General features: G+C 53.4%; 2 protein-coding genes across 3 annotated transcripts in view; one reads left to right on the forward strand and one right to left on the reverse strand.

Annotated features, from left to right (window-relative positions):
• The window catches only part of ERCC1 (ERCC excision repair 1, endonuclease non-catalytic subunit), a 192,787-nt gene that overhangs the window by 103,215 nt on the left and 62,602 nt on the right, over positions 1 to 26,970 (reverse strand). The gene's annotated exons all lie outside the window — the stretch shown is intronic.
• VASP (vasodilator stimulated phosphoprotein) lies at positions 4,443 to 26,503 on the forward strand. Of its 2 annotated transcripts, none has more exons than XM_050772252.1 (13): positions 4,443 to 5,291; positions 17,127 to 17,298; positions 17,395 to 17,560; positions 20,854 to 20,938; positions 21,716 to 21,765; positions 21,886 to 22,127; positions 22,263 to 22,363; positions 23,209 to 23,260; positions 23,406 to 23,442; positions 23,660 to 23,705; positions 24,113 to 24,203; positions 25,463 to 25,520; positions 25,657 to 26,503. In XM_050772252.1, exons 1-13 carry the CDS (start codon positions 5,287 to 5,289, stop codon positions 25,692 to 25,694), a joined length of 1,143 nt encoding a protein of 380 aa, XP_050628209.1. In that variant the 5' UTR covers positions 4,443 to 5,286; the 3' UTR covers positions 25,695 to 26,503. The 2 variants fall into 2 exon arrangements, with proteins under 2 accessions (XP_050628209.1, XP_050628210.1); XM_050772253.1 differs by having other exon boundaries at positions 23,409 to 23,442.

The following is a 26,970-nucleotide window of genomic DNA, read 5'->3' on the forward strand; positions in this document are numbered from 1 at the left end:
GCGACAGAGCGAGACTCCGTCTCAAACAAAAAAACAAACAAACAAACATGATTTGCCTAATCTGTGAGCAAATATGTTATAGGGCTGCTGTGTGCCTGGCCTTAGCCTCACAGCCATGAGCCAGACTGACTCACCAAGATCCTTGCCACCGTAGGGCTGACCTCTTGGTCATGAGACACAGCAAATAAGGGAATCAATAAGTAAAGTCATCTCGCCAGGTACAGTGGCTCACACCTGTAATCTCAGCACTTGGGGAGGCTGAGGTGGGAGGATCACTTGAGCCCAAGAGTTCGAGACCAGCCTGGGCGACATAGCAAGACGCAATCTGTAATTTTTTTTTTCTTTTGAGACTTAAGTCTCACTCTGTCACCCAGGCTGGAGTGCAAGGGCGCTCTCTCGGCTCACTGCAATCTCCGACTCCCGGGTTCACGCCATTCTCCTGCCCAATCTGTAATTAATAATAATTAAAAAAATAAAGTCATCTCGCACATTGACTAGTGTCACGAACAAAATAAAACAGGAGGATGTGTTGAGAAAATGACTAGGGGAGCTACTTCGGGTTTTTTTACTTTTTTCGATTTTTAAAATTTTAATTTATTTAATTTACACAGTTTTGAATGGGCAATAAATTCACTTGGTTTGAAATGCAAAGAGTGTGACATGGCATACAATGAAGTCTTTCTCCATCCCTCTCACACTTCAATTTTCCATGGTGGGGGAGGTAGCTTTTGAAACAGGGGGATCAGGAAAGGTCTCTGAGGAGGGGACAATTGAGCAGGGACCTGACAGAGAAAAGTCAGCTCTGCAAATACCCCAGAGAGTGTTCTAAGGCAGAGGGAACAACCAGTATGAAGGTTTAGAAGCAGAATAAAATTTGGCCTTTTTTTAAAAAAAAAAAAAAGAGTTTTCACTCTTGTTTCTCAGGCTGGAGTGTAATGGTGCAATCTCGGCTCACAGCAACCTCCGCTTCCTGGGTCAAGCTATTCTCCTGCCACCACACCCATCTAACTTTTCGTATTTACTACAGACGGGGTTTCACCATGTTGGTCAGGCTGGTCTCGAACTCCTGACCTTAGGTGATCCATCCGCCTCGGCATCCCAAAATGTTGGGATTACAGGCATGAGCCACCAGGTCTGGCCAAATTTGGCATTTTCAAGACAGACTTGAGACCTCCCAAGTGTGGTGGCTCACGCCTGTAATCCCAGCAATTTGGAAGGCCGAGGCAGCTTGATTGCAGGAATTCGAGACGAGCCTGGGCAACATAGCAAAATCTTGTCTCTACAAAAAAAAAAAAAAAAAAAAAAAAAAGATCTCTGTGACCACCAAATTCCCTAGAATCCCACACTCTATCTCACTGGTAACTCTTGCAATGAGTTTAAAGTGGACTTTTTACATATATTAATATATGGTATTTTGGGTGTTTCCTTGATTTTTTTCATTCCCTTTGTATCTTTGGCAACTTTTTATCCACTCAATGGATGTTTTCATTCTGTGTCATCCAGTCATTTACACACTTCATGCCACCCATTTTTTTAAGAGACAAGGTCTAAGTCTCTTTCCCAAGCTGGAGTATAATAGCACAATCATTGCTCACCACAGGCTGGAACTCCTGGGCTCAAGCAATCCTCCTACCTCATCTTCCCAAGTAGCTGGGACCACAGATGGATGAAACCACACCTAGTTAATTTTTTTTTTTTTTTAGAGATGGGGTCTTGGCCAGGCACAGTGGCTCACACGTGTAATCTCAGCACTTTGGGAGGCTGAGGTGGGCGAATCATCTGAGGTCAGGAGTTCGAGACCAGGCTGACCAACATGGACCCGTCTCTACTAAAAAATGCAAAAATTAGCTGGGCGTGGTGGTGCATGCCTGTAATCCCAGCTACTCAGGAGGCTGAGGCAAGAGAATCGCTCAGACCCAGGAGGCGGAGGTTGCCGTGAGCCAAGATTGCGCCATTGCACTCCAGCCTAGGAAACAAGAATGACACTCTGTCTCAAAAAAAAAAAAAAAAAAAAAAAAAAAGAGATGGGGCCTCACTATGTTGTCCAGGCTGCTCTCAAACTTCTGACCTCAAGTGATCCTCCCGCCCTGGCTTCTCAAAGCACCAAAGCACTGGGATTACAGGCACGACACACCGTGCCCAGTCCACACCTCCTTTAGTTGTTGCTCACTCTGTGCTTCAGAAAGGGATGTCCAAGGGTTTCACTATTCCCTGCCCTCATCTTTTTGTTTTGTTTTGTTTATTTTTTTTTTGAGGAGTCTCGCTCTGTCTCCCAGGCTAAAGTGCAGTGTCACGATCTCAGCTCACTGCAACCTCCGCCTCCCCGGTTCTAGTGATCCTCCCACCTCAGCCCCTCAGCCACCCAAGTAGGTGCGATTACAGGCGTGTACCACCATGGCCTGGTTAATTTTCTGGTTTTAGTAGAAACGGGTTTCACCATGTTGGCTAGGCTGGTCTTGAACTCAAGTGATCCATCCGCCTCAGCCTCCCAAAGTGCTGGGATAACAGGCGTGAGCCACTGTGCCCAGCCTCCCCTGTCCTCTTGATGGACATTTAAGCTATTTCCAATTTCTTGCTGTCACATCACTGCTGCCATAAAGATTGTTATGTACATAGGCAAGCATTCTCTTACGCAGGGGTCTTGCTACCTGTTTTGTACAGCACTTAAGCTAAGAAGAGTTTTTTTACATTTTTTTAAGGATTGTAAGTAAAAAGAAAAACCGTCAAGAGTGTGTAAACCAGACCCTATGTCTACCATATCTAAAAGATTTCCTATTTGAACTTTTACAGAAAAAGTTTGCTGGCTGGGCATGGTGACTGATACCTCCAATCCCAGCACTTTGGGAGGCTGAGCCAGGGGATCACTTTAGCCCAGGAGTTTGAGACTAGCCTGGGCAACATAGCGAAACCCTGTCTCTACAAAAATTTAGCCCGGCATGGTGGTGTGCACCTATAGTCCCAGCTACTCAGTGGGCAGAGGTTGGAGGATCGAATGAGCCCTGGAGGTGGAGGCTGCAGTGAGCCCTGGTTATGCTACTGCGCTCTGGCATGGGCGACAAAGAGAGACCCTGTCTCAAACAAACAAACAAGCAAACAAACAAACAAAAAACCACGTTTGCTGACTGTTGCTGTAGTGTAAGTGGCACCCAGAAATACCACCCCTCCTATTTCACAGATGGGAAAGCTGAGACCCAGAGAGGAGAAAGCAGTTACCCAAGGTCACACAGAACTGGAGTTCTCATTCAGCTAGATAAGTTTGTTGAGCTGCTGAGCCGGGCCTGGCTGGGGTGAGTGAGGTCTGGAAATTGATTAAGTCAACTGGGTACAGTGGCTCACGCCTGTAATCCTAGCACTTTGGGAGACTGAGGAAGGTGGATCACCTGAGGTCATAAGTTCGAGACCAGCCTGGCCAACATGGTGAAATCACATCTCTACTAAAAATATAAAAATTAGCTGGGCTTGGTGGCCCGTGCCTGTAATCCCAGCTACTTAGGAGGCTGAGGCAGGAGAATTGCTTGAACCCAGGAGGGGGAGGTTGCAGTGAGCCGAGATCGTGCCAGTGCCCTCCAGCCTGGGCGACAGAGGGAGACTGTATCTCAAAAAAAAAAAAAAAAGAAAGAAAAAAGAAATTAAGTCTACCCCTTCTCCCAGACAACTCAGCCTCAGGAGACACACTGAGAAACAATGATAACCTCTGAGGATCAGGGTTCAAGATCTCCCAGAGTGGGGTGGAGAAGGGGAGGGGAATTAATGTCAGAGCTTGGCGTGTAAGGAGGAAGTGCTCTCCAGGTAAAGGAGGTCAGGACAACATCCGGACATGGGACTCGGCTTGGAAATACGCTGGAAAAGTGGATTCTCTCACCTAGTCAGCTGGCCCTGAGAATTGTTGGTTTTACACTCAGATCTTGGTGGCTTTCCGGGTTCTGGGGGCTCAGGCAAGAGGGTCATAGGCCAGATTCATTCCCTGTCTCCAGGCCTCAGTTTACCCATGTGTAAACGTGAAACTAACTGATTTCCCAGGGCTCGGGCGCCTCACCCGGGCCAGGTGGCGCTCTACCCAAGGGGCGCGACCACACCAGTGACGTCACTCGGGGCGTGGCCGGCAAGACACGCTGCGGAAGCCTCGGAGGGTGTCTGGGCTCAGCCTGGAGCCGGCGTGTGGGGGCGGGGGCTCCGGGGAGGGTCTCCTCACCTCCGGGCCCTCCTGAGGGCTGAGATGATCCTGCTGTCCTCCGCAGGCGAAACTGAGTCAGAGCGGGGCGTACGTGGGTCGGAGGCTTTACATACCCAAGAAGCCGGCGCCTCCTGCCCACCTCGGGCGAATGCCAGGCCCCCAACTCCGGCACTCCTCGCCAGTCCCCACCTCCACCCCCACCCCACCCCCGACCCTGCGGCTGTGAGTCAGCGGCCGACCGCGCCCCCTTGGCCCACTTCCTCCTCACCTTCCCGGGGCGGGCGGGGTGGGGTGAGAGGGGTGGGGCCCTACTCCCCCCACCTCCCCTCCCGCGCGGGTGGGGGGCTCGCCCCCTTAGTAACCCCTCCGAAATTGACAGAAGAGAGACGCTGGGGAGGGGCGGGGTTCCGAAGATGGAATTTCAGGGAGAAAATCTGAGACCACTTGCTTAACTAACTGGAGGGTCCTCTTCGACCCCCAAAATTGAGCGGAGTACGAGATGGAGAAGTCGATGGGGAAAGAAATCGTGCCCCTTCCGAGACGCTCCTGAGAATTCCCACAGTGGAAGCGAACTAGGGAGCAAGGGAGGTCGCCTTCCCCTTCACCAAGCTTGCCCCTCCATGTGGTGGTGACTCCCAGGGTGCACCTCTGGACGACAACGTTGGGGAGAGCAGCAAGATCGCGGAAGCAGAGGGTGCCGAGTTGCCCTTTTAAGCGCCCTCCACCCCCTCGCCTGGAGGCGCGCGCGGCCCCTTTAAGGCGCGGGGCATTGTGGGTGCGGGGAGTGGAATTTTGGAACGAAATGTAACGAAGAGAAGTACAGTAGTAAGAGTAACAGTGTAGCCGCCGCCGGCAAGGGGGGCGCGTCGGGGAGCAGACGCCGCATCCCCTTTCTGCCGCAGGGACCTCTCATCAGATCGCCTGAGGGAAGCGGCGCCCGGAGACCCGCCCCGGCCCGGTCCACGTTCTACCCAGGAAGCCGGACTCTATGGGGCGGGACCCTGGGGGAGCCTGAGTCGAGCCCGGAGCCAGCCCCGAACCCCTGAACCTCCAGCCAGGGGCGCCCCGGGAGCAGCCAGTCCGTGGGCGCGCCGCCCGCCCGCAGATCAGCCATGAGGTGAGCCGGACCTGCCCCCCGACCCGTCCCCGCCCGGGCGGGCTCCGCGCCCCGCCTTTGTCCCCCTCCCCCCCAGCTCGCTCCGGGCTGGAATTTGGGGACAGATCCTTGGGAGCCTCGGATTTGGGCTGAATCCCCTAGGACAAGCCCCAAAACCGTCGATCACTTCTCCACGACTGACTTCCCAAGCTCGGGGGGTGGTGGCGGTGAGGTTCCCCTGGGAGCCCTCAAGATTTGGGGACGCTCGGAGGACTCCCGAATTGTTAAGACTTTTTTTCAGAGGACCTCAAAGTTGGCAGCGACTCCCCGCAGGGATGCCAGGATTGAGGCAGGGCTCAGACTTTCCTCCCCCTCCCCCCAAACTTCAGCTCGAGGTCGGGGAAGGATTGTGGGGGACTGGTTTGGGAGACCCTGGGACTTGGAAGAGAGACTGAGACTCAGACCCTTGGTGTGCAGGGACCCCGTTTACGTGGTGCTGGAAAAAGTCTCCCCAAGTGAGACCGCGCTCCTGAACTTCGGGGGTACTTCTTAATCCCCTAAATTTTGGGGGGCACTTAGGTCTTCCTGTGGAAGAGGCTGGTGTGAACCGATCCAGGGACTCGGACGCAGCCTCCGGAGTCTGGTGGGATTCCCCTCCCCCGTCGCTCCGCACGCAATCTGCTTAACAGGCAGTGCCTAGGACAGAGCGGGCGCTCGGAGCAGAGGGCGGCTCCCTGCCCCGGGCCATAAGGGCGGCCCGGCTCCCCCACCTGCGCGGCCCTGGGGAGGGAGGGGACGCAGCAGCTGGGGGAAGGGGGCCTTTGTCTTCCTGACTCACCTGTCGAGACAGCTGGTGTGGGGGGCGGGCACCGAGCGCTGTGGGCCGGCTGCCTTCCCCACCACGGCGCCTCCCCCTTTGCTCGCCGCCCCCCCCATCCATCCGGAGCCTTGGGGTTGGAGGAGGGGGAGCTGGAAAGCTTCAAGGTCATAGCCCTCTTCCCTAGGGACCCAGGCTTCCCAGATAATTCCAGCTATCTTCCCAGGAATTTAATCCTGGGGGCGGCGGCCCAAGGGACCCAGGGATTTGGTCTGGCCGGGGCCTCCCCCGAACTCCTGGACTCACCTGAGGGCGGGGCCAGTGTGGGCAGGGGGACCCAACCATCCTCCCATTCTCCCCTCCCCTGGCCCCCCGTAATCTCTCCCATGGGGCCAGAGCCTGACAATACTATCTCCCTTCCTCCACTCTCTCTGGGACTTCCTGCCCCAAAGCCCCCAGCCTTAGCAGGGAGGCCCCTGGGGACCGCTGGGGATTAACCCCGTGGTGCCCACATCCCCTGCATTTCCTGAACCCCTGCCCTTTGACATCGGAGTGGAGTGGCGTTCCTTTTTATGACCACTAGAGAATTCCCCTCCTGCGTTTGTTCCTTCTGATGTGAAAGGCATGGCTGGAAAATTTGGAGCAAGGAGGACACCCACAGATACCCTCAAGACTTCCTGCCTATCCTATCCGCTCCCCATTATAGCAACATCCCTTCCAAGTCCGCCCTGGAGAGGGGTCAGTTTAGGGAGCGTCGCTCTCTTCCTTCGCCCTCTTCCTCCGGGACTCTTCTCTCCCCTTGCCCCCCAGCCCCGCCCCTCCACCCCCCTCGCGTTTCCGGTCCCAGGCTCAGTGGAAGGCGGATGGCGGATGTCCGAGTTAGTGCTGCCTCACTCACTGCAACCGTAAAAGGGCAGGAGTGGTGTCTGGGCCGGCCCCCTGCCCTCCCCACCACCACCACCACCACCAGCAGCCCTGGAAGCCCTGGCCCTCCCACAGGGCCCACCTCTTGCTGGGGCGGTGATCAAGCATCCCGCCTTGTGGGGGTGCTGGGGTGGGGTGCAGTGCAGAAGTGACCAGATGCCTGTCCCACCAGAAGGCCACTCCCACCTTTCCAGGGGTCTCCCCTGCAGGTGGTCACACCCGACTTACTGGGCTGTGCCTCTTCTCCAAGGACAGCCAGGATTCAAAACCCATGCCCCTATTACCCAGCTGGGGAAACTGAGGCTCAAAGAGAAAAAGACATGGCCAAGATCCCTCAGAAATTCCTAGGCAATGTTGGAGGGGTGGAGGAACCTAGGATCCTCTGATTTCTGGCTGGTTTGGCTGGGGGACAGTCCTGGGGGCAGTTGGAAGAGAGGATGTTAAGATGGAAAATTACAAGATATAGTTCTTTTTCTCCCAATTTGACAAATATTTGTTGAGTGTCGGCTGTGTCCCGGACTGGAGCTGGGGTGCTGGGAAGACAGAGAAGCGAGGCAGAGGTCTAGAATCTCAGGGCAGAAGGGACTTGGGGAGAATTGGGGTCTATTTCTTTCTTCCAATAATAGCTATTTTTATTTTTTTTAAAATAAGAGACCATTTGATCAAGCATCTATTCTATGTGGGGCATTTTTGTGCCTGACAGCAATTCTGGGTTGTTTTTTTTTTTTTTTTTTTTGCTCTTGTTGCCCAGGCTGGAGTGAAATGGCGCGATCTTGGCTCACTGCAACCTCCGCCTCCTGGGTTGAAGCAATTCTCCTGCCTCAACCTTCCGAGTAGCTGGGACTACAGGTGCCTGCCACCATGTCCGGCTAATTTTTGTATTTTTAGTAGAGATGGGGTTTCACCATAATGGCCAGGCTGGTCTCTAACTCTTGACTTCAGGTGATCCACCCGCCTCACCCTCCTAAAGTGCTATGATTACAAACATCAGCCACCACACCTGACCCCTCACAGCAATTCTAACAATGATACTATTACAGCCTTGTGGCCTCCCCACCCCGGGACTCAGTTTATAGATGGGGAAACTGAGGCACAGGAAAGTTAGGCAAGGTGCCTATTTTTTTTTTTTTTTTTTTTTTTTGAGACGGAGTCTCGCTCTGCCGCCCAGGCTGGAGTGCAGTGGCCGGATCTCAGCTCACTGCAAGCTCCGCCTCCCGGGTTCACGCCATTCTCCTGCCTCAGCCTCCTGAGTAGCTGGGACTACAGGCGCCCGCCACCTCGCCCGGCTAGTTTTTTGTATTTTTTAGTAGAGACGGGGTTTCACCGTGTTAGCCAGGATGGTCTCGATCTCCTGACCTCGTGATCCGCCCATCTCGGCCTCCCAAAGTGCTGGGATTACAGGCTTGAGCCACCGCGCCCGGCCCAAGGTGCCTATTAAAGTCAAACAGGGGCCGGTCGCAGTGGCTCACGCCTGTAATCCCAGCACTTTGGGAGGCCGAGGCGGGCGGATCACCAGGTATGAAGATGGAGACCATCCTGGCTAACATGGTGAAACCCAGTCTCTACTAAAAATACAAAAAATTAGCTGGGCGTGGTGGTGGGCGCCTGTAGTCCCAACTACTCGGGAGGCTGAGGCAGGAGAATGGCGTGAACCTGGGAAGCGGAGCTTGCAGTGAGCCAAGATCGCGCCACTGCACTCCAGCCTGGGCGACAGAGCGAGACTCAGTCTCAAAAAAAAAAAAAAAAAAAGTCAAACAGGACCAGGTGCCAGGGCTCATGCCTATATCCTAACACTTTGGGAGGCCAAGGCAGGAGGATCGCTTGAGTCCAGGAGTTGAGAACAGCCTGGGCAATATGGTGTGACCCCGTCTCTATAAAATATACAAAAATTAGCTGGGTGTGGTGGCATGCGCCTGTAGTTCCAGCTACTCTGGAGGCTGAGGTGAGAGGATCGCTTGGAGGTTGAGGCCGCAATGAGTCGTATTCTTGCCACTGCACTCCAGCCTGGGTGACAAAGTAAGACCCTGTCTCAAAAAAAAAAAAAAAAAAAAAAATACAGATAACATGACTTCTGTGTTCTCAATGAAGAAAAAGAAAAAAAAAGGAACTTGCTTTCACTGTGAAAACACTTAAGATAATTCAGATAAACCAAATGAAACGGAAGCTGCAACATTTATCTTATGGGAAACTGAGGCCCACCAGGAGGAAGGGACTAGAGTAGCCCACACAGGCCCCAGAGGGTCGAGACCTGGTTCCTTACTTAGGGTTGCTAAGAAGATTTGTCGTTAGGAAGGGTGGTGTGTATATGTATCCCAGGTTTTATGGTATAAGGAGGGTATGGGGTAAGTCTTGGGTTCGGGGGGCAGTGAAGGGAAGGGTAAGACTGTGGTCTGGAAGTTTCGTGAAAACCGGATTCGCCGTGCTTGATTACCTCCGGTGATGTGGAAGCTGTCTCTCATGGGGAGCGTGTACCAAGTTACAGGTCCTGCGTGTAGGGGTTTTTGTCCAATATATCTTTTCATCCTTACAATGAACCCAGTGAGTTATTGTTTCCAGGGCTGGAAACTGAGTTTCAAAGAGGCAGAGCCACACAACAAGGAGGCAACTTGAACGGTCTTTTCTTTTTTTTTTTTTTTTTTTTTGAGACGGAGTCTCACTCTGTCGCCAAGGCTGGAGTGCAGTGGCCGGATCTCGGCTCACTGCAAGCTCCGCCTCCCGGGTTCCGGCCATTCTCCTGCCTCAGCCTCCCGAGTAGCTGGGACTACAGGCGCCCGCCACCTCGCCCGGCTAGTTTTTTGTATTTTTTAGTAGAGACGGGGTTTCACTGGGTTAGCCAGGCTGGTCTTGATCTCCTGACCTAGTGATCCGCCCGTCTCGGCCTCCCAAAGTGCTGGGATTACAGGCTTGAGCCACCGCACCCGGCCTTGAACGGTCTTTTCATCTGCCATGTGCTAGAGTTTTCCAAAATGTGGGGACTTGCAGGGAGGAGAGAGTCCTGGGCTGACTGGAAAATTAAGGCGCTCTCATGTCCAATGGAGGGTTCTAGACTTCAGGAGAACACTGGAAACAGGCAGACCTCATTTCCATCTCACAGCCCCGGCACTCCTGTTTTATGGCTATGGGATTTTCTGTTCCTGCTTTTGTGTAGTTTACAGTTTTATTTATTGAACTTAAGTAGTGAATTAGGTTTTTATAGGTAATTTCAACCCATGATAAGAAAAGAAATAATAAGCAGTTTGAAATACTTATTGAAATTATTGAGCCGGGCGCGGTGGCTCACGCCTGTAATCCCAGCACTTTGGGAGGCCGAGATGGGCGGATCACGAGGTCAGGAGCTCGAGACCATCTTGACTAACATGGTGAAACCCCGTCTCTACTAAAAATACAAAAATTAGCCGGGCGCGGTGGCGGGCGCCTGTAGTCCCAGCCACACAGGCTGAGGCAGGAGAATGGCGTGAACCCGGGAGGCGGAGCTTGCAGTGAGTGGAGATCGCGCCACTGCACTCCAGCCTGGGAGACAGAGCGAGACTCCGTCTCAAAAAAAAAAAAAAAAAAAAAAAAAAAAAAAAAAAGAAATTATTGAAATGGTGGCTGGGCCTGGTGGCTCATGCCTGTAATCTCAGCACTTGGGGAGTTCAAGGCAGGCAGATCACCTGAGGTCAGGAGTTTGAGATCAGCCTAGCCAATGTGGCAAACGCCCAAACCCCGTCTCTACTAAAAATACAAACATTAGCCTGACGTGGTGGCACACACTTATAATCCCAGATACTCAGGAGGCTGAGGCAGGAGAATCGCTTGGACCCGGAAAGTGGAGCCTGGGAGGCTGAGGCACGAGAATTGCTTGAACCTGGGAGGTGGAGGCTGCAGTAAACAGATTACGCCACTGCCAGCCTGGGCGCAGAGTGAGACTCTGTCTCAAAAGATAAATGGTGCAAAATATTTGTTTTCTCCCTCCCCAGTCCCTGACTTCCCCTCAATGGAGGCAGCCACAGTTAGTGTCTTGGGAAACAGTCTCTGCATATATCACCACTCTGGGTACAGATGTATTTATATGTTCCTCACTGTTGGTTTTTTTTTGTTTGTTTTTTTTTTTTGAGATGGAGTCTTGCTCTGTCTGTCACCCAGGCTGGAGTGCAGTGGCGCGATCTCAGCTCACTGCAACTTCCACCTCCCAGGTTCAAGCGATTTTCCTGCCTCAGCCTCCTGAGTAGCTGGGATTACAGGCACGTGCCCCCATGCCCAGCTAATTTTTGTATTTTTAGTAGAGATGGGGTTTCACCATGTTATTCAGGCTGGTCTCAAACTCCTGAGCTCAAGACATCTGCCCCCTTCAGCCACCCAAAGTGCTGGGATTACAGCGTGAGCCACTGCGCCTGGCCTACCTTTCTTTTGAGACGGAGTCTTGCTCTGTCTCTGTCGCCCAGGCTGGAGTGCAGTGGTGCAATCTCGGCGCACTGCAAGCTCTGCCTCCCGGGTTCACGCCATTCTCCTGCCTCAGCCTCTGAAGTTGCTGGGACTACTACAGGCGCCTGCAACCACACCTGGCTAATTTTTTTTGTATTTTTTTAGGAGAGATGGGGTTTCACCATGTTAGCCAGATGGTCTCGATCTCCTGACCTCGTGATCCACCCACCTCGGCCTCCCAAAGTGCTAGGATACAGGCGTGAGCCACCGCGCCCAGCCTGTTTTTTGTTGTGTTTTTGTTTGTTTGTTTGTTCGTTTTTGAGACAGAGTCTGGCTCTGTCCCCCAGGCTAGGGTGCAGTGGTGCAATCTTGGCTCACTGCAACATTTGCCTCCCGGGATCACATGATCCTCCTGCCTGAGCCTCACAAGTAGCTGGGATTACAGGCCTCCGCCACCAAGCCTGGCTAATTTTTTCTATTTTTGGTAGAGACAGTGTTTCACTATGTTGCCCAGACTGGTCTCAAACTCCTGACCTCGTGATCCGCCCGCCTCAGCCTCCCAAAGTGCTGGGATTACAGGCATGAGCCACTGTGCCCGACCCTTTTTTTTTTTCTTTTTCTTTTTTTTTTAAAGCCTCTGATCAACACTACCTTGTACTTTGGCTTTTAAAAATTTCAATTTAGCTCTGCTTCTTCATCTTTAAATGAAGATAAGAACTTGTGGGAACTTGGTTTCAACTATGAGCCCCTCTGCTTACTTGCTGTGTGATCTGGGGCAAGTGCCTTCACTCCTCTGTGCCTGCAATTCCCTCTTGTCAAAAGGGTGAGTGTCAGAGCCTATCCCATGAGGTTGTAGAGCCGTGCAGCAGGGAAACTGGTGTCCAGCACCAAGAAGAGTGTCTGGGACCCAGGCTGACTGAGAAATGGTAGGTGCCCTTGGTAAAAGTTTGCCTTTTTTTGAGAGAGAGTCTCTCTCTGTCGCCTAAGCTGGAGTGCTAGCGGCCTGAACATGGCTCACTACAGCCATATCCTCTTGGACTCAAGCGATCCTCCTGCCTCAGCCTCCTGAATAGCTGGGACTACAGGCAAGCACCACCACATCCAGCTAATTTTAAAATTTTATGTACAGATGGAGGTCACCATCTTGCCCAAGCCAGTCTCTCTCCTCTCTCTCTCTTTTTTTTTTTTTTTTTTGAGACAGTCTCGATCTGTCTCCCAGACTCCCAGGCTGGAGTACAGTGGTCCGATCTCGGCTCACTGCAACCGCCTCCTGGGTTCAAGCGATTCCCCTGCCTCAGCCTCCCAGATAGCTGGGATTACAGGCATGAGCTACCATGCCTGGCTAAGTTTTGCATTTTTAGTAGGCATAGGGTTTCACCATGTTGGCCAGGCTGGTCTCGAACTCTTGACCTCAAGAGAGCCACCTGCTTTGGCCTCCCAAAGTGCTGGGATTACAGGCATGAGCCACTGCACCCGGCCTTCCCAAGCCAATCTCGAACTCTTGAGCTCAAGTGATCCTCCTGCCTCAGCCTCCCAAAGTGCTGGGATTACAGGCGTGAGCCACCTTCCCTGGCCAAAGTTTGCCCTTTTTTACAGATGTTTAGTAACTATTGAGTCACTACTATGTGTTGGGTGCCATTCTAGGTTCTGGGGACACAGCAGTGAACAATTGGGACACAAATGTCTGCCTTTTTGGTAGCAGAGACAGACAAATATTGTGTTGGGCAGGGGTCACTGCTGTGCAGCAAGGGATGAAAAGCAGAGAAGCGTTCCCAGCTAAGGGAGTGAGGATGGCTTCTCAGAAGGGGTGACATCTAAGGAGAGACCTGAAAGTGGGGAGAGGCTAGGCCTGAGGAATAAGCAGCACACAGGCCTGAGGCAGGAATGTGTCTGGCCTGCGGGAAGAGCAGCATGGGGGTAGGAGGCATAGGGTCTGGAACAGAGTCCCCAAGGGACAGTGGAGCGGGAAGAAATGAGATCTGAGGACACACAGATCACGGAGGCCCTGGAGAGAACTTGGCGTTGATTCTGTAGGAGCCTGGAGCTTTCAAGAAGCAGAAGGGACATTCCACCTTGTGGGTTTTTGTTAGTTTGTTTTGTTTTTTAGAGATGGGGTCTCGCTATGTTGCCCAGGCTGGTCTTGAACTTCTGAGCTCAAGCAATCCTCCCTCCTCAGCCTCTCAAAGTGCTGAGATTACTGGTGTGAGCCGCTGTTACCGGCCCCACCTTGTGTTTTAACAGGATCCTTCTGTTACAGTGGGGACAGTGTGCCCTGGAGAGGGGCAAGACCACCCCTTTGTCACGCAGCAGGCGCCAAGTTCTCCGGCCAGTCCAGAGCCTCAGCAGGGCAGGGCCGCCTGGGAGAGCAAAGTGCAGCCAGGGCGGGGCAGCGGCAGCCCCGGGCTCCTGGCCAGAGTGTGCCCTGGGTGTGGGTGGCAGGTGTGGGTGAGGCCGAAGCCTTAACCCTGCCCTGCCAGGGGCAGCAGGAGCCAGAAACAGCCCCCGAGGCTGTGCTTGTCTGGAAAGGGCACCTGGTGTTTGGGTGGGGCTCACGCAGTTCCCCCGGGGTTAAGGCTTGGGAGCCTGAATTCACATCTGCACTCTGTTCCTCACTAGCTGTGTGACTGTGGGCAAGTCACTCAACCTGTCTGGGCCTCTGGTCCTCACCTGCAATATTAGGATGAAAGAGTGGCTCTCTGGATAAGCTGCAGTGAGAATTAAATGAGTGACTTTGGGGGAGGGTTTAGGGCCCCTGATCCTCCTGAAATGTCTGGTAAGAGGGAGATGGCACAATTATGTAAATCCTAGGGTCCCTACCCCAGGTTCCTACCCACAGCTGAGTCTGTCTAGGGACTTTCTATGCCCTGACTTCCCAGCGTCAGTGTCACACCCAGCCCCCCAGCCCTCCTAGAGACAGAGGCTTTGTGGGGGGTTCTAATTTCTCTCCCCGGAAACCTCTGACCACCAACTTCCCCATTTCAGGAAAAAGCCCATTGGGGGTGGGGTGGGGGGGAGACCAGTGCTTCTCCTTCCCCTGTGTGACCTTGGGCAAGTCACTTCCTGTTTGAGTTCCTGTGTAGGCCTGCGTTTCCTCACTGGGGGAGAGGGGACTGAACCTCCAGAGGGGCTGGTGGGAGGGTCCTGAGGGTTGTAGCTGTCCTGGGCCCCAGTGGTGCCCATGAGACGGAGGTGGACAGTTACTGAGCTCTTGGTGTGTGCCGAGCACTATACGAAGCACTTAGCTTTTTTTTTTTTTTTTTTTTTTTTTTTGAGACAGAGTTTCGCTCTGTTGCCCAGGCTGGAGTGCAATGGCGTGATCTCAGCTCACTGCAACCTCCACCTCTTGGGTTCAAGCGATTCTCTTGTGTCAGCCTCCTGAGTAGCTCAGAATACACCATGCCCAGCAAATCTTTGTACGTTTTTGTAGAGACACGATTTCACTGTGTTGCCCAGGCTGATCTCGAACACCTGAGCTCAAGTGATCCCTTCGCCTCAGCTTCCCAAAGTGCCGCGATTACAGGCGTGAGCCACCACACCCGGCTATACCAGGCACTTCAGGTGCCCAGGTTCATGTGCCCCTCCCCCACTGCCCTGGAGTTGGGGACTGTCATTTTCCCAGTTCACAGGCGAGAAGCGTTCTTGAGTGGGAAGGTCACGTGCCTGAGTCACATGAAGTAGGTGGCTCAGTGGGGATTTGAACCCATGTCTGGGGATATCAGCTCCTGAACTCTGCACCAGTTTACTGACACCTCCCGCCCAGGCTGAGTCAGATGTTGCCTTTTCCAGCAAGTCCTGCCCGACTCTCCAGGCTGGGGCAGGCGTTCCTTCAGGGCACCACCAGACCCTGGGCTCTTTGGTCCTATCCCTGGGTTGGTACCGTCTGGGGACAGCTGTGTCTCCCACACTGGACTGTGAGCCCCAGGAGGGTGGTGCCGGGGCTGTCTGGGTCACTGCTGTGTCTTCATCCCCAGCCCCACCCAACAAGGGCCAGACACGGAGCAGGGAGTATCTGGGGAATGGCCGCTAGTGCCCTGGGGAGCCAGGCGATGGGTGGGCAGCGGGAAGTCCCTTTGGAGGAAGAGCTCAGAGGTCTGGGATGGATCCCCAACCTACTGCAGGCCTCACACTTCCCCTTCCAAGTCTCAGCTTCTTCCTGAGCAGGCAGTGGTGGCGTGGGGGCATGTCCAAGCCTGCTGGTAGAGATAGGGAAACTGAGGCCAGGCAGGGGCTGGTCCCTAGTGCAACTCTGGGCTCTTGGCCTCCTTCTGGCCCCTCTGTCTTCCCTCCTGCCCTCGCTCTGCTAACCTGCATCCCTCCCCGCCGGCGTTGGCCTCAGCCTCTTACACCTCTCAGCCTGTCTCTCCATCTTTATCTTTTTTTTTTTTTTGAGACAATCTCACTTGTCGCCCAGGCTGGAGTGCAGTGGCATGATCTTGGCTCACTGCAAGCTCCACCTCCCAGGTTCACGCCATTCTCCTGCCTCAGCCTCCTGAGTAGCTGAGACTATAGGCGCCCACCACCACGCCCAGCTAATTTTTTGTATTTTTATAGAGATGGGGTTTCACCTTGTTAGCCAGGATGGTCTCGATCTCCTGACCTCGTGATCCGCCCGCCTCGGCCTCCCAAAGTGCTGGAATTACAAGCCTGAGCCACCGTGCCCAGCCTCCATCTTTATCTTTTCCTTCTTGTTTGTTTTGTTGTGTTGTGTTTTTTATTTTTCATTAAAAATTTTTTTTTGTAGTCTGGGTATGGTGGTTCACCCCTATAATCCTAGCACTTTGGGGGGCTGAGGCAAATGGACCACTTGAGCCCAGGAGTTCGAGATCAGCCTGGCCAACACGGTGAAACCCTGTCTCTACTAAAAATACAAAAAATTAGCTGGGCTTGGTGGTGCGTGCCTGTGATCCCAGCTACTCACGTGGCTGAGGCAGGAGAATGGCTTGAAGCTGGGAGGCAGAGGTTTTGGTGAGCCGAGATCATGCCACTGCATTGCAGCCCGGGTGACAGAGTGAGACTGTCTAAAAAAAAAAAATTAGTTGGGTGTGGTGGTGCATGCTTATAGTCCCAACTACTTGGGAGGCTGAAGTGGGAGGATCAATTGAGCTCAGGAGATCGAGGCCACATTCCAGCCTGGGTGACAGAGCAAGACTGTGTCTCAAAAACAAAACTGAAACTAAAAGTAATTATTATTAGAGATGGGGGTTGCCCAGGCTGGTCTGAAATGCTTGGGCTTAAGTGATCCTCCTGCCTCAGCCTCCAAAGGGCTGGGATTACAGGTGTGAGACACCATGCCAAGACCATCTTGATCTCTTTCTGTGTCTTTCTGCCTTTTCCTCCAGGTCCGCTGTCTGCCCATCCTTTTTCCCCACCCCTCCCCTATCTGTTCATCTGTCTGTCTGTCTGCCTTTCAGTCTGTCTTTCTCCCCTTTGTCAACCCAGCTCTCCCTTTCCCACCTCTCTCTGCATCTGTCTCTTCCACTTCCAGTTTCTCCCTCCCTGTGTCTGTCTGTCTTACGTCTCGTTTGTGTGTTTGTCCGTCTCTCCTGGTCTGATTTTCTCTCCTGATCTCTCTCCCCGCTCTCTTTCTGTCCACCTGGCTCCTGCCTCCCTCACTCTCTTCCTTCCACACTCTGTCTTTGTCCCTTGGAATCTCCCAGGGAGACCCAGATGAGAAGGTGACCGGCCCCTCTCCCTTTTCCTCCCGCCTGCAGCGAGACGGTCATCTGTTCCAGCCGGGCCACTGTGATGCTTTATGATGATGGCAACAAGCGATGGCTCCCTGCTGGCACAGGTCCCCAGGCCTTCAGCCGCGTCCAGATCTACCACAACCCCACGGCCAATTCCTTTCGCGTCGTGGGCCGGAAGATGCAGCCCGACCAGCAGGTACAGCTTCCCGCAGGCCCCTCTTTGCGGGCTCAGCCCCTACCTGCCCCACCCCTGCGCCTGCCACCCCTCACCCTCCCTTTCCCCTCCCACCAGGTGGTCATCAACTGTTCCATCGTCCGGGGCGTCAAGTATAATCAGGCCACCCCCAACTTCCATCAGTGGCGCGACGCCCGCCAGGTCTGGGGCCTCAACTTCGGCAGCAAGGAGGATGCAGCCCAGTTTGCTGCCGGCATGGCCAGTGCCCTAGAGGCGTTGGAAGGTCAGAAACAGCGGTGGGCAGTGGGTGGGCAAAGGGGACCACTGAATGCGGCTGTGTGGCCTCAGGCTGCCGGTTTACCACTCTGGGACTTTGCTTACTCATTGGTAAAATGGAGCAAATTCATTGCTATCATGGAAAATTATCATGAGGATTTTGTGCGTTCCAGTGTGCCCGTGCACACCTATGCATAAAATGCACGATTGGCCTAGTGTGGTGGCTCATGCCTGTAATCTCGGCACTTTGGGAGGCCGAGGCAGGTGGATTACCTGAGGTCAGGAGTTCAAGACCAGCCTGCCCAATATGGTGAAATTGCGTCTCTACTAAAATACAAAAATTAGCTGGGCGTGGTGGCAGGCACCTGAAATCCCGGCTACTTGGGAGGCTGAGGCACGAGAAGCACTTGAACCCAGGAAGTGGAGGTTGCAGTGAGCCGAGATCGTGCCACTGTGCACTTCAGCCTGGCGACAGAGCAAGACTCCTTCTCAAAAAGAAAACAAACACACAAAAAATGCATAATTACTCAGGGATCAGTACTCCGTGAACTTTACACAGGCACACTCCTGGCAAACCACCTCCCAGATCAAGACATAGGTAGGTACCGCCCCAGAAACGGGATCTTGCTCTGTTGCCCAGGCTGGTGTGCACTGGCACAATCATGGCTCTCTGCAGCCTCCACCTCCTGGGCTCAAGTGAGCCTCTTGCCTCAACCTCCTAAGTAGCTGGGAATACAGGTGTGCATCACCATACGTGGCTCTTTTTTTGAGACAGAGTCTTGCTCTGTCACCCAGGCTGGAGTGCAGTGGTGTAACCTCAGCTCACTGCAACCTCCACCTCCTGGGTTTGAGTGATTCTCCTGGGGGACAAGAGTGAGACTTCATCCCAGAAAAAAAAAAATAGCCTCCTGAGTAGCTGGGGTTACAGGCATGCGCCACCATGCCCAGCTATTTTTTTGTATTTTGTTTTTATTTTTATTTATTTATTTTTTTGAGACAGAGTCTCGCTCTGTCGCCCAGGCTGGAGTGCAGTGGCGTGATCTCGCCTCACTGCAACCGCCGCCTCCCGGGTTCAAACGATTCACCTGCCCTAGCCTCCCGAATAGCTGGGACTACAGGCGTGAGCCACCACACCCGGGTAATTTTTTGTGTCCTTAGTAGAGACAGGGTTTCACCATGTTAGCCAGGATGGTCTCGATCTCTTGACCTCGTGATCCGCCCGCCTAGGCCTCCCAGAGTGTTGGGATTACAGGTGTGAGCCACCGTGCCTGGCCTTTGTAATTTTAGTAGAGAAGGGGTTTCACCATATTGGCCAGGCTGGTTTTGAACTCCTGGCCTCAAGTGATCCACCTGCCTCTGCCTCCCAAAGTGCTGGGATTATAAGTGTGAGCCACCACGCCCAGCCACCTGGATCATTTCAAAATTGCTTTTTTACTTTTTGTAGAGATGGTCTACAGGCTGGTCTCAAACTCCTGGGCTCAAGTGATCCTCCCACTTCAGCTTCCTAAAGTGCTGGGATTGCAGGCATGAGCCACTACACCCAGTCCAGTTGCTTTTCTTTTTTTTTCTTCCTTTTTTTTTTTTTTTGATATGGAGTCTCTGTCTGTCTCAGGCTGGAGTGCAGTGGTGTGATCTCGGTTCACTGCAACCTCTGCCTCCTGGGTTTAAGCAATTCTGCCTCAGCCTCCCGAGTAGATGGAACTACAGGTGCATACCACCATGCCTGGCTAATTTTTGTAGTTTTAGTAGAGACAGGGTTTCGCCACGTTGGCCGGGCTGATCTCGAACTCCTGACCTCAGGTGATCCACTCGCCTTGGCCTCCCATAGTGCTGAGATTACAGGAGCAAGCCAGGCGCCCAGCCCAGTTGCTATTTCTTAAACCTTAACATGCACATGAATCACCTGGGGATATGGTTACAGTGCAGGCTCCGGTGCAAATGGGCTAGGGAGACTGAGACTCTGCATTCTCACAAGTGCCCTGGTGATACCGAGGCTGCTGGTCCGCGGATGTGACTGAGTAGCGAGGTTTTATGTGACTGCCATGCATCTGGCCTGGAATCACTGCTGTAGAACTGAAAGTCACCAAATGCAGCGGTGTTTGCTTTGTGGGGCAACTTCTGTGCTAGTGCGGAAGGGGTTTGCTCCTCTGGGGCACACAGAAAAATACAGTGCGCTTCAGTGTAGTCATCTGTAAAATGGGGCTAATTCATGTTAATTCATAGCCAATTCAATTCAGGTGGGTGCTGGGGCCAGCGGCCTGGAGGTAGGTGAGGAAGAAGCTCTTTACCTTTCCAGGTTCTTAGGTAAGGTCCAAGTGGCTGTGACAGTGGTTAAGAGCTGGCCAGGGGCCAGGTGCAGTGGCTCACGCCTGTAATCCCAACACTTTGGGAGGCCGAGGCGAGTGGATCACTTGCGGTCAGGAGTTTGAGACCAGCCTAGCCAATATGGTGAAACCTCATCTCTACTAAAAATACAAAAATTAGCCAGGATGGTGGCAGGTGCCTATAATCCCAGCTACTCAGGAGGCTGAGGCAGGAGAATCTCTTGAACCCGGGAGGCGGAAGTTGCGGCGAGCTAAGATCACACCATTGCACTCCAGCCTGGGGGACGAGAGCGAGACTTCATCTCAAAAAAAAAAAAAAAAAAAAAAAACGAGCTGGCCAGGTGCTGTGGCTCATGTCTGTAATCCCAGAACTTTGAGAGGCCGAGGTGGTTGGATAGCTTGAGCTCAGGCGTTTGGGACCAGCCTGGGTAACATAGCAAAATCCCATCTGTACAAAAAAAAAAATGATTAGCCAGGCGTGGTGAAATGTGCCCGTAGTCCCAGCTACTCGGGAGGCTGAGGTTGGAGGATCACCTGAGCCTGGGGAGACTGAGACTGTGGTTAGCCATGATTGCGCCACTGCATTCCACAGCCTGGGTGACAGTGAGACTCTGTCTCGAAACAAACCAACAGTGGTTAAGAGCCTGGCTGCTGGAATCGGCCTGAATTCAAGTCTTGTTCCTGCACATTCCAACCTGGAGAACTTTGGGGCAAGTGACTGTCCCCTGGGCCTTAGCTTCTTCTGTCACTGGGACATCACAACAACACCTGCCTTAGGGCAACTCAGGCCAGGGAGGCTGGTGCTGCCTCACCTCCCAGGGTGTGTCCTCCTGGGCCTGGAGCCTCAGGGCCTCAGGAAGGAGGAAGTGAGTGCCCCTGGGCAGGATTCCTGGGAGGCCTGGAAGAGCAAGGGAAACGCCAAGGGCTGAGCAGAGTTCCGGGACTGACTTGTGGCCCTTTCTCTCTCACCTTCCAGGAGGTGGGCCCCCTCCACCCCCAGCACCTCCCACCTGGTCGGTCCCGAACGGTCCCTCCCCGGAGGAGGTGGAGCAGCAGAAAAGGTGGGGCTGGGCCCTGGGTGGGGAACCTTAGCCACGGCCAGTTCCATACGTTCTGGGACCCTTGACTCCTAGAGTTCAGAACCCAGCCAACTTGCAGTTTTCAGAATGTTCAAGAAATTTCTGACACTGAGAGTTGCAGAACCTCCTGGTCCCTGCAGATTCCTGGAAATCAGAATATGGTGGTTGAAAGAATCTCGTGGCTGGGCGTGGTGACTCACCCCTGTAATCCCAGCACTCTGGGAGGCTGAGGCGGGCAGATCACCTGAGGTCAGAAGTTTGAGACCAGCCTGGCCAACATGGTGAAATCCTGTCTCTACTGCAGATACAAAAATTAGCCGGGCATGGTGGCGCCCGTGCCTGTAATCCCAGCTTGGGAGGATGAAGCAGGAGAATCGCTTGAACCTGGGAGGCGGGGGTTGCAGTAAGCCAAGATCGAGCCACTGCACTCCAGCCTGGGTGACAGAGTGAGACTCTGTCTTTAAAAAAAAAAAAAAAAAAAAAAAAAAAAAGAATCTTGGGCATTTTGTCATTCGGGTGTTCCTGACAGTTTAGTGACTGAGATCTTGCATTCAGATCTCTCCCTGTCACTGCCCTGCCCTCCATTCCCCCCACTCTCACCCACCCCCATTCTTGGTTCCCTAGGGGAGGAAGGCTTGGGTGAGGATTAGGAGCCAGCGTCCCTGGAGACCTCTGAGAGAGAGGATGGAGGTCGCTGGCCCCTTCCCTGGTCATCCTTAGGGCCCTGATTGACGGCAGCTCCCTCGCCTCCCCTTACAGGCAGCAGTCCGGCCCGTCGGAGCACCTAGAGCGCCGGGTCTCCAATGCAGGTGATGCTCAGATGGCTTCGGGAGTTGGGAGGGGGCCTCCCTGGAGGAAGAGGCCAGCTAGCTGGACAGTGAAGAACGAAGCTTCTCTTTCAGCTGCCCCCTTTTCTGTGTTTGTTTCAGGAGGCCCACCTGCTCCCCCAGCTGGGGGTCCACCCCCACCACCAGGACCTCCCCCTCCTCCAGGTCCCCCCCCACCCCCAGGTTTGCCCTCCTCGGGGGTCCCAGCTGCAGCACATGGAGCAGGGGGGGGACCACCCCCTGCACCCCCTCTCCCGGCAGCACAGGGTCCTGGTGGTGGGGGAGCTGGGGCCCCAGGCCTGGCCGCAGCTATTGCTGGAGCCAAACTCAGGAAAGTCAGCAAGGTGAGGGGCCGGGAGAGGTGGGAAGGGGCAACAGGGCTTTTATGGGGGATGAGGCCAGGGCTGCCGGCGGTGTCATAGGCCTGGAAGGCCAAAAGGCCTGCCCCTAAAGCTCCTGCCCCTTTTAAATTTCTCCAGCAGGAGGAGGCCTCAGGGGGGCCCGCAGCCCCCAAAGCTGAGAGTGGTCGAAGCGGAGGTGGGGGACTCATGGAAGAGATGAACGCCATGCTGGCCCGGAGGTGAGCCTGAGCCTGGACGCCCGAGTCAACTGGAGATTCCAGTTCAGTAGGGCCCAGTCAGGGGAGGGCTCCGATTCCTGTTTGGTTTGTTTCTTTTGGTGAATGTTCCCCACTTTGATAACCAGGTTTGGGATATAATGGTGGGGTTTGTCATTTCCTGAAATGGCTGAGGCTTGCAACCACCTAGGTAGCCTGTAGAATGTTCTGAAACCCAGAATTCTAGAACCGTAGGAGATCCTGCCTTGGAATTCTGGGAACTCAGATTCCGGCAATCTCAGTGTTCTAACACAGCACCGCTCCACCCTTGGAATCTTACTATTCCCTAATATAAGAATCATAGAACCTTCTCCATCCTGATTCTAGAACCGCAATCTCTTGAATTTTTTTTTTCTCTTTCTTTTTCTTTTTCTTTTTTTTTGAGATGGAGTCTCGTTCTGTCACCCAGGCTGGAGTGCAGTGGTAAGATCTCAACCCACTGCAACCTCCGCCTCCAGGGTTCAAGCAATTCTGCTGCCTCAGCCTCCTGAGTAGCTGGGATTACAGGCATGAGCCACCACGCCCGGCTAATTTTTGTATTTTTAGTAGACTCAGAGTTTCACCATGTTGGCCAGGCTGGTCTTGAACTCTTGACCTCAAGAGATCCGCCTGCTTCAGCCTCCCAAAGTGCTGGGATTACAGGCGAGAGCCACTGCGCCCAGCACAATCTCTTCAATTTCGCAACTAGAGTTTCCTTAGGTTTTCTGAGTTCCAGAATTCTATGCCCTAGCATCTACATTTCTAGAACTCCCCTCGGAAGGGGATGGGTTGGGTGACGGAGCATGTGTTTTTGCTTTTCTCTCCTGCAGAAGGAAAGCCACACAGGTTGGGGAGAAAACCCCCAAGGATGAATCTGCTAATGTAAGTTAGGGGCTCTTCTCGCCCTTCACCTCTTAGGCCGGATCATGAGGGTAGGGATAGTGGGATGTGTGGGGTTTGAACCTGAAAGAGGAAATGCGCAGAGGTGCGGCAGGGGCTGGCTCATGGCAGTTTTATTTCCTACCAGCAGGAGGAGCCAGAGGCCAGAGTCCCGGCCCAGAGTGGTGAGTGAGTGCCCAGTCCAGCCACAGGAACTACAAATCCCAGAATACCCTGTTCTCACATGTTAAGCACCTTCACGGGAGAGTCAGGGCGATGGTGCTGGGGATTGTAGTCTCCTGAGATGGGGCTTTGAACAGGGGCTGATGAGATTGGGGGAGTAAGATTGATTGGGGGGCAGTCTTTTGTCCCTGATCTTTCTGATTTGTTGCCTATCCCCAGAATCTGTACGGAGACCCTGGGAGAAGAACAGCACAACCTTGCCAAGGTAGGCCATTGGTACTGGGGCCCTTGGGGAGGTCAAGACGGGCAGATCGCTTGAGCCCAGGAGTTCAAGACCAGCCTGGGCAACATGGCGAGACTCCAACTCTACAGAAATTAGCCAAGTGTGGTGGCACTTACCTGTGGTCTCAGCTACTCGGGAGGCTAAGGAGGGAGGATCACTTGAGCCCAGGAAGTCGAGGCCGCAGCAAGCCGCCATCGTGCCTGCACTCCAGCCTGGGAGAGAGAATGTGACTGTTTCAAAACAAAACAAAACAAAAACTGGGGACCTCAAAATACTTGGACTTGCCCAATTTATAAGGCGGAACTCAATGTGATCCCTGGAATAGGAGGTGGGGAAGCAGGTCCTCTTTTTAATTTCATTGCTCTCCCAAACCATGCCAACTCCCCCAGGATGAAGTCATCTTCCTCGGTGACCACTTCCGAGACCCACCCCTGCACGCCCAGCTCCAGCGATGACTCGGACCTACAGAGGGTGAAACAGGTAACTTGGAGGGGAGGTTGGGAACCACAGCAAGAGAGTTCTAGGTCTGGCCCCTGCCACTGGCATGCCATATGATCCTAGATAACATCTCAGAAACCTCAGGTTTCCAATCTGACAAATGGAGAGGCTGGATTGGATCAAGGATGACCCAGACCCTACGCCCCCTTTTCTGGCGCCTGTGACAGACATTATTAATCTGTCACCGCACTCATTCCCGATGAGTGCCTTGAATCCCTTCTGCACATTGACCCAGCTGTCCGTCACCAATTGGAGTTGGCAGGAGGCTGGAACGCACTTGCCAACCTTGGTACTGGATGTTCTCCAGTACTTTTCCGGCTCCAAGGATCCAGAATTCTCCCCTAGAATCCTCCAGTCACTCTGCGACCTTGACAGCAATGTCATGGTGTCGGGGTAGGGGTGGGTCTCAAACCTACTCCCTCTGGCTTTTCCATCAACAAGAAAGAGGGGACTCTGGCAGGGCACGGTGGCTCATGTCTGTAATTTCAGCACATTGAGAGGCTGATGTGGGAGCATTGCTTGAGGCCAGGAGTTTGAGACCAACCTGGGACAACATCGGGAGACCTCATCTCTAAAAATAACTTTTAAAAATTACCTGACTCAGCCGGGCGCGGTGGCTCACGCCTGTAATCCCAGCACTTTGGGAGGCGGAGGTGGGCGGATCACGAGGTCAGGAGATCGAGACCACGGTGAAACCCCGTGTCTACTAAAAATACAAAAAATTAGCCGGGGTGGCTCACGCCTGTAATCCCAGCACTTTGGGAGGCCGAAGTGGGTGGATCACCTGAGGTCGGCTTCAAGACCAGCCTGGCCAACATGGCGAAACCCTGTCTCTACTAAAAATACAAAAATTAGCTGGGCCTGGTCGGGGGCACCTGTAATCCAGTTATTTGGGAGGCTGAGGCAGGAGAATCGCTTGAACCCAGGAGCCAGAGGTTGCAGTGAGAAGAGGTTGGGCCACTGCACTCCAGCCTGGGCAACAGGGAGACTCTCTCAAAAAAAAAAAAAGAAAAAGTTACCTGATTGTGGCGGCAGGTGCCTGTGGTCCCGGCTACTTGGGAAGCTAAGGCAGGAGGATTGCCTGAGCCTGGGAAGTTGAGGCTGCAATGAGCTGTGATCGTGCCGTTGCACCCTAGCCTGGGCAACAGAGCAAGTCCCCATCTCAAAAAGTAACAGAAGGGATATTCGTTCCTGCAAGTCCCAGTACCCGCTCCTGATTAGTTGTACCCCATTAATTTTAGGAGCTTCTGGAAGAGGTGAAGAAGGAATTGCAGAAAGTGAAAGAGGAAATCATTGAAGGTGAGGTGGTTTGGTTTGGTTTGGTTCTTAAACATTTACTTATTTCGGAGGCATCATGTCCCTGGGCAAGAGCCCTGTTTTGGAAGGGAGGAGGCAGAGACTGTGCCCCTGACCTCTGCTTCTTGTTTCCTTCCAGCCTTTGTCCAGGAGCTGAGGAAGCGGGGTTCTCCCTGACCACAGGAACGGACCCAGAAGACCCGCTTCTCCTTTCCGCACATCCCGCCTGTCACCTTGCTTTCCCTGCCTCTACTTGACTTGGAATTGGCTGAAGACTACACAGGAATGCATCGTTCCCACTCCCCATCCCACTTGGAAAACTCCAAGGGGGTGTGGCTTCCCTGCTCACACCCACACTGGCTGCTGATTGGCTGGGGAGGCCCCCGCCCTTTTCTCCCTTTGGTCCTTCCCCTCTGCCATCCCCTTGGGGCCGGTCCCTCTGCTGGGGATGCACCAATGAACCCCACAGGAAGGGGGAAGGAAGGAGGGAATTTCACATTCCCTTGTTCTAGATTCACTTTAACGCTTAATGCCTTCAAAGTTTTGTTTTTTTAAGAAAAATATATATATATATTTGGGTTTTGGGGGAAAAGGGAAATTTTTTTTTCTCTTTGGTTTTGATAAAATGGGGTGTGGGAGTTTTTAAATGCTATAGCCCCGGGCTTGCCCCATTTGGGGCAGCTATTTAAGGGGAGGTGATGTCTTACCGGGCTGGGGGTGCCTCCCCCCACCCCAGGGACTCCCCTTCTCTCTGGCTCCTCCCCCTTTTCTATGAGGAATTAAGATGCTGTAACTTTTTGGAACCTCAGTTTTTTGATTTTTTATTTGGGTAGGTTTTGGGGTCCAGGTCATATTTTTACCCCTTGGAGAAAATAAGATGAGGGAGAAAGGAAAAGGGGAGGAAACTTCTCCCCTCCCACCTTCACCTTTAGCTTCTTGAAAATGGGCCCCTGCAGAATAAATCTGCCAGTTTTTATAAATGCTAAGATCTCTGGAGTGATTTGAAGGGCTGTTCTGATGGGGATAGAGGTGTGCTCGGCCCCCCGTGCCCCTCCAGGAAGATTTGGTCTTCTGCTGAGAACCCCTGCCTCCGCCCAGGAATCCACCTTCCCCTCATCTTCCTTCCCACCCTGCACATTGTACCTGCTCCCACATCCTCAGGCCCGCAGCCAGGATGATCTCTGGCCCCTCTAGCCTCTCTCCTCATGCCCCTTAGGAGGCAATTTCCTCCCCATCCCATCCTGCCCTTCACCACCCTGGGGGGAGGAGGGGCAGAAGAAGCCTCACTTTGTGTGGCCTTGGGCAAGTCCATTTGCTTACCCCAGGCCTCAGTTTCTGATTTGGGAAAGGGCTCATAAGATGATTCTCTGCCTCTACTCTACCACTCTCCCAGCTTCTTTCCTTTTTTTTTTTTTTTAATGTGTTGGGGTCTTGCTCTTTCACCCAGGCCAGA

Source organism: Macaca thibetana, chromosome 19, assembly GCF_024542745.1.
Source record: "Macaca thibetana thibetana isolate TM-01 chromosome 19, ASM2454274v1, whole genome shotgun sequence".
NCBI classification, from domain to species: Eukaryota; Metazoa; Chordata; class Mammalia; order Primates; family Cercopithecidae; genus Macaca; species Macaca thibetana.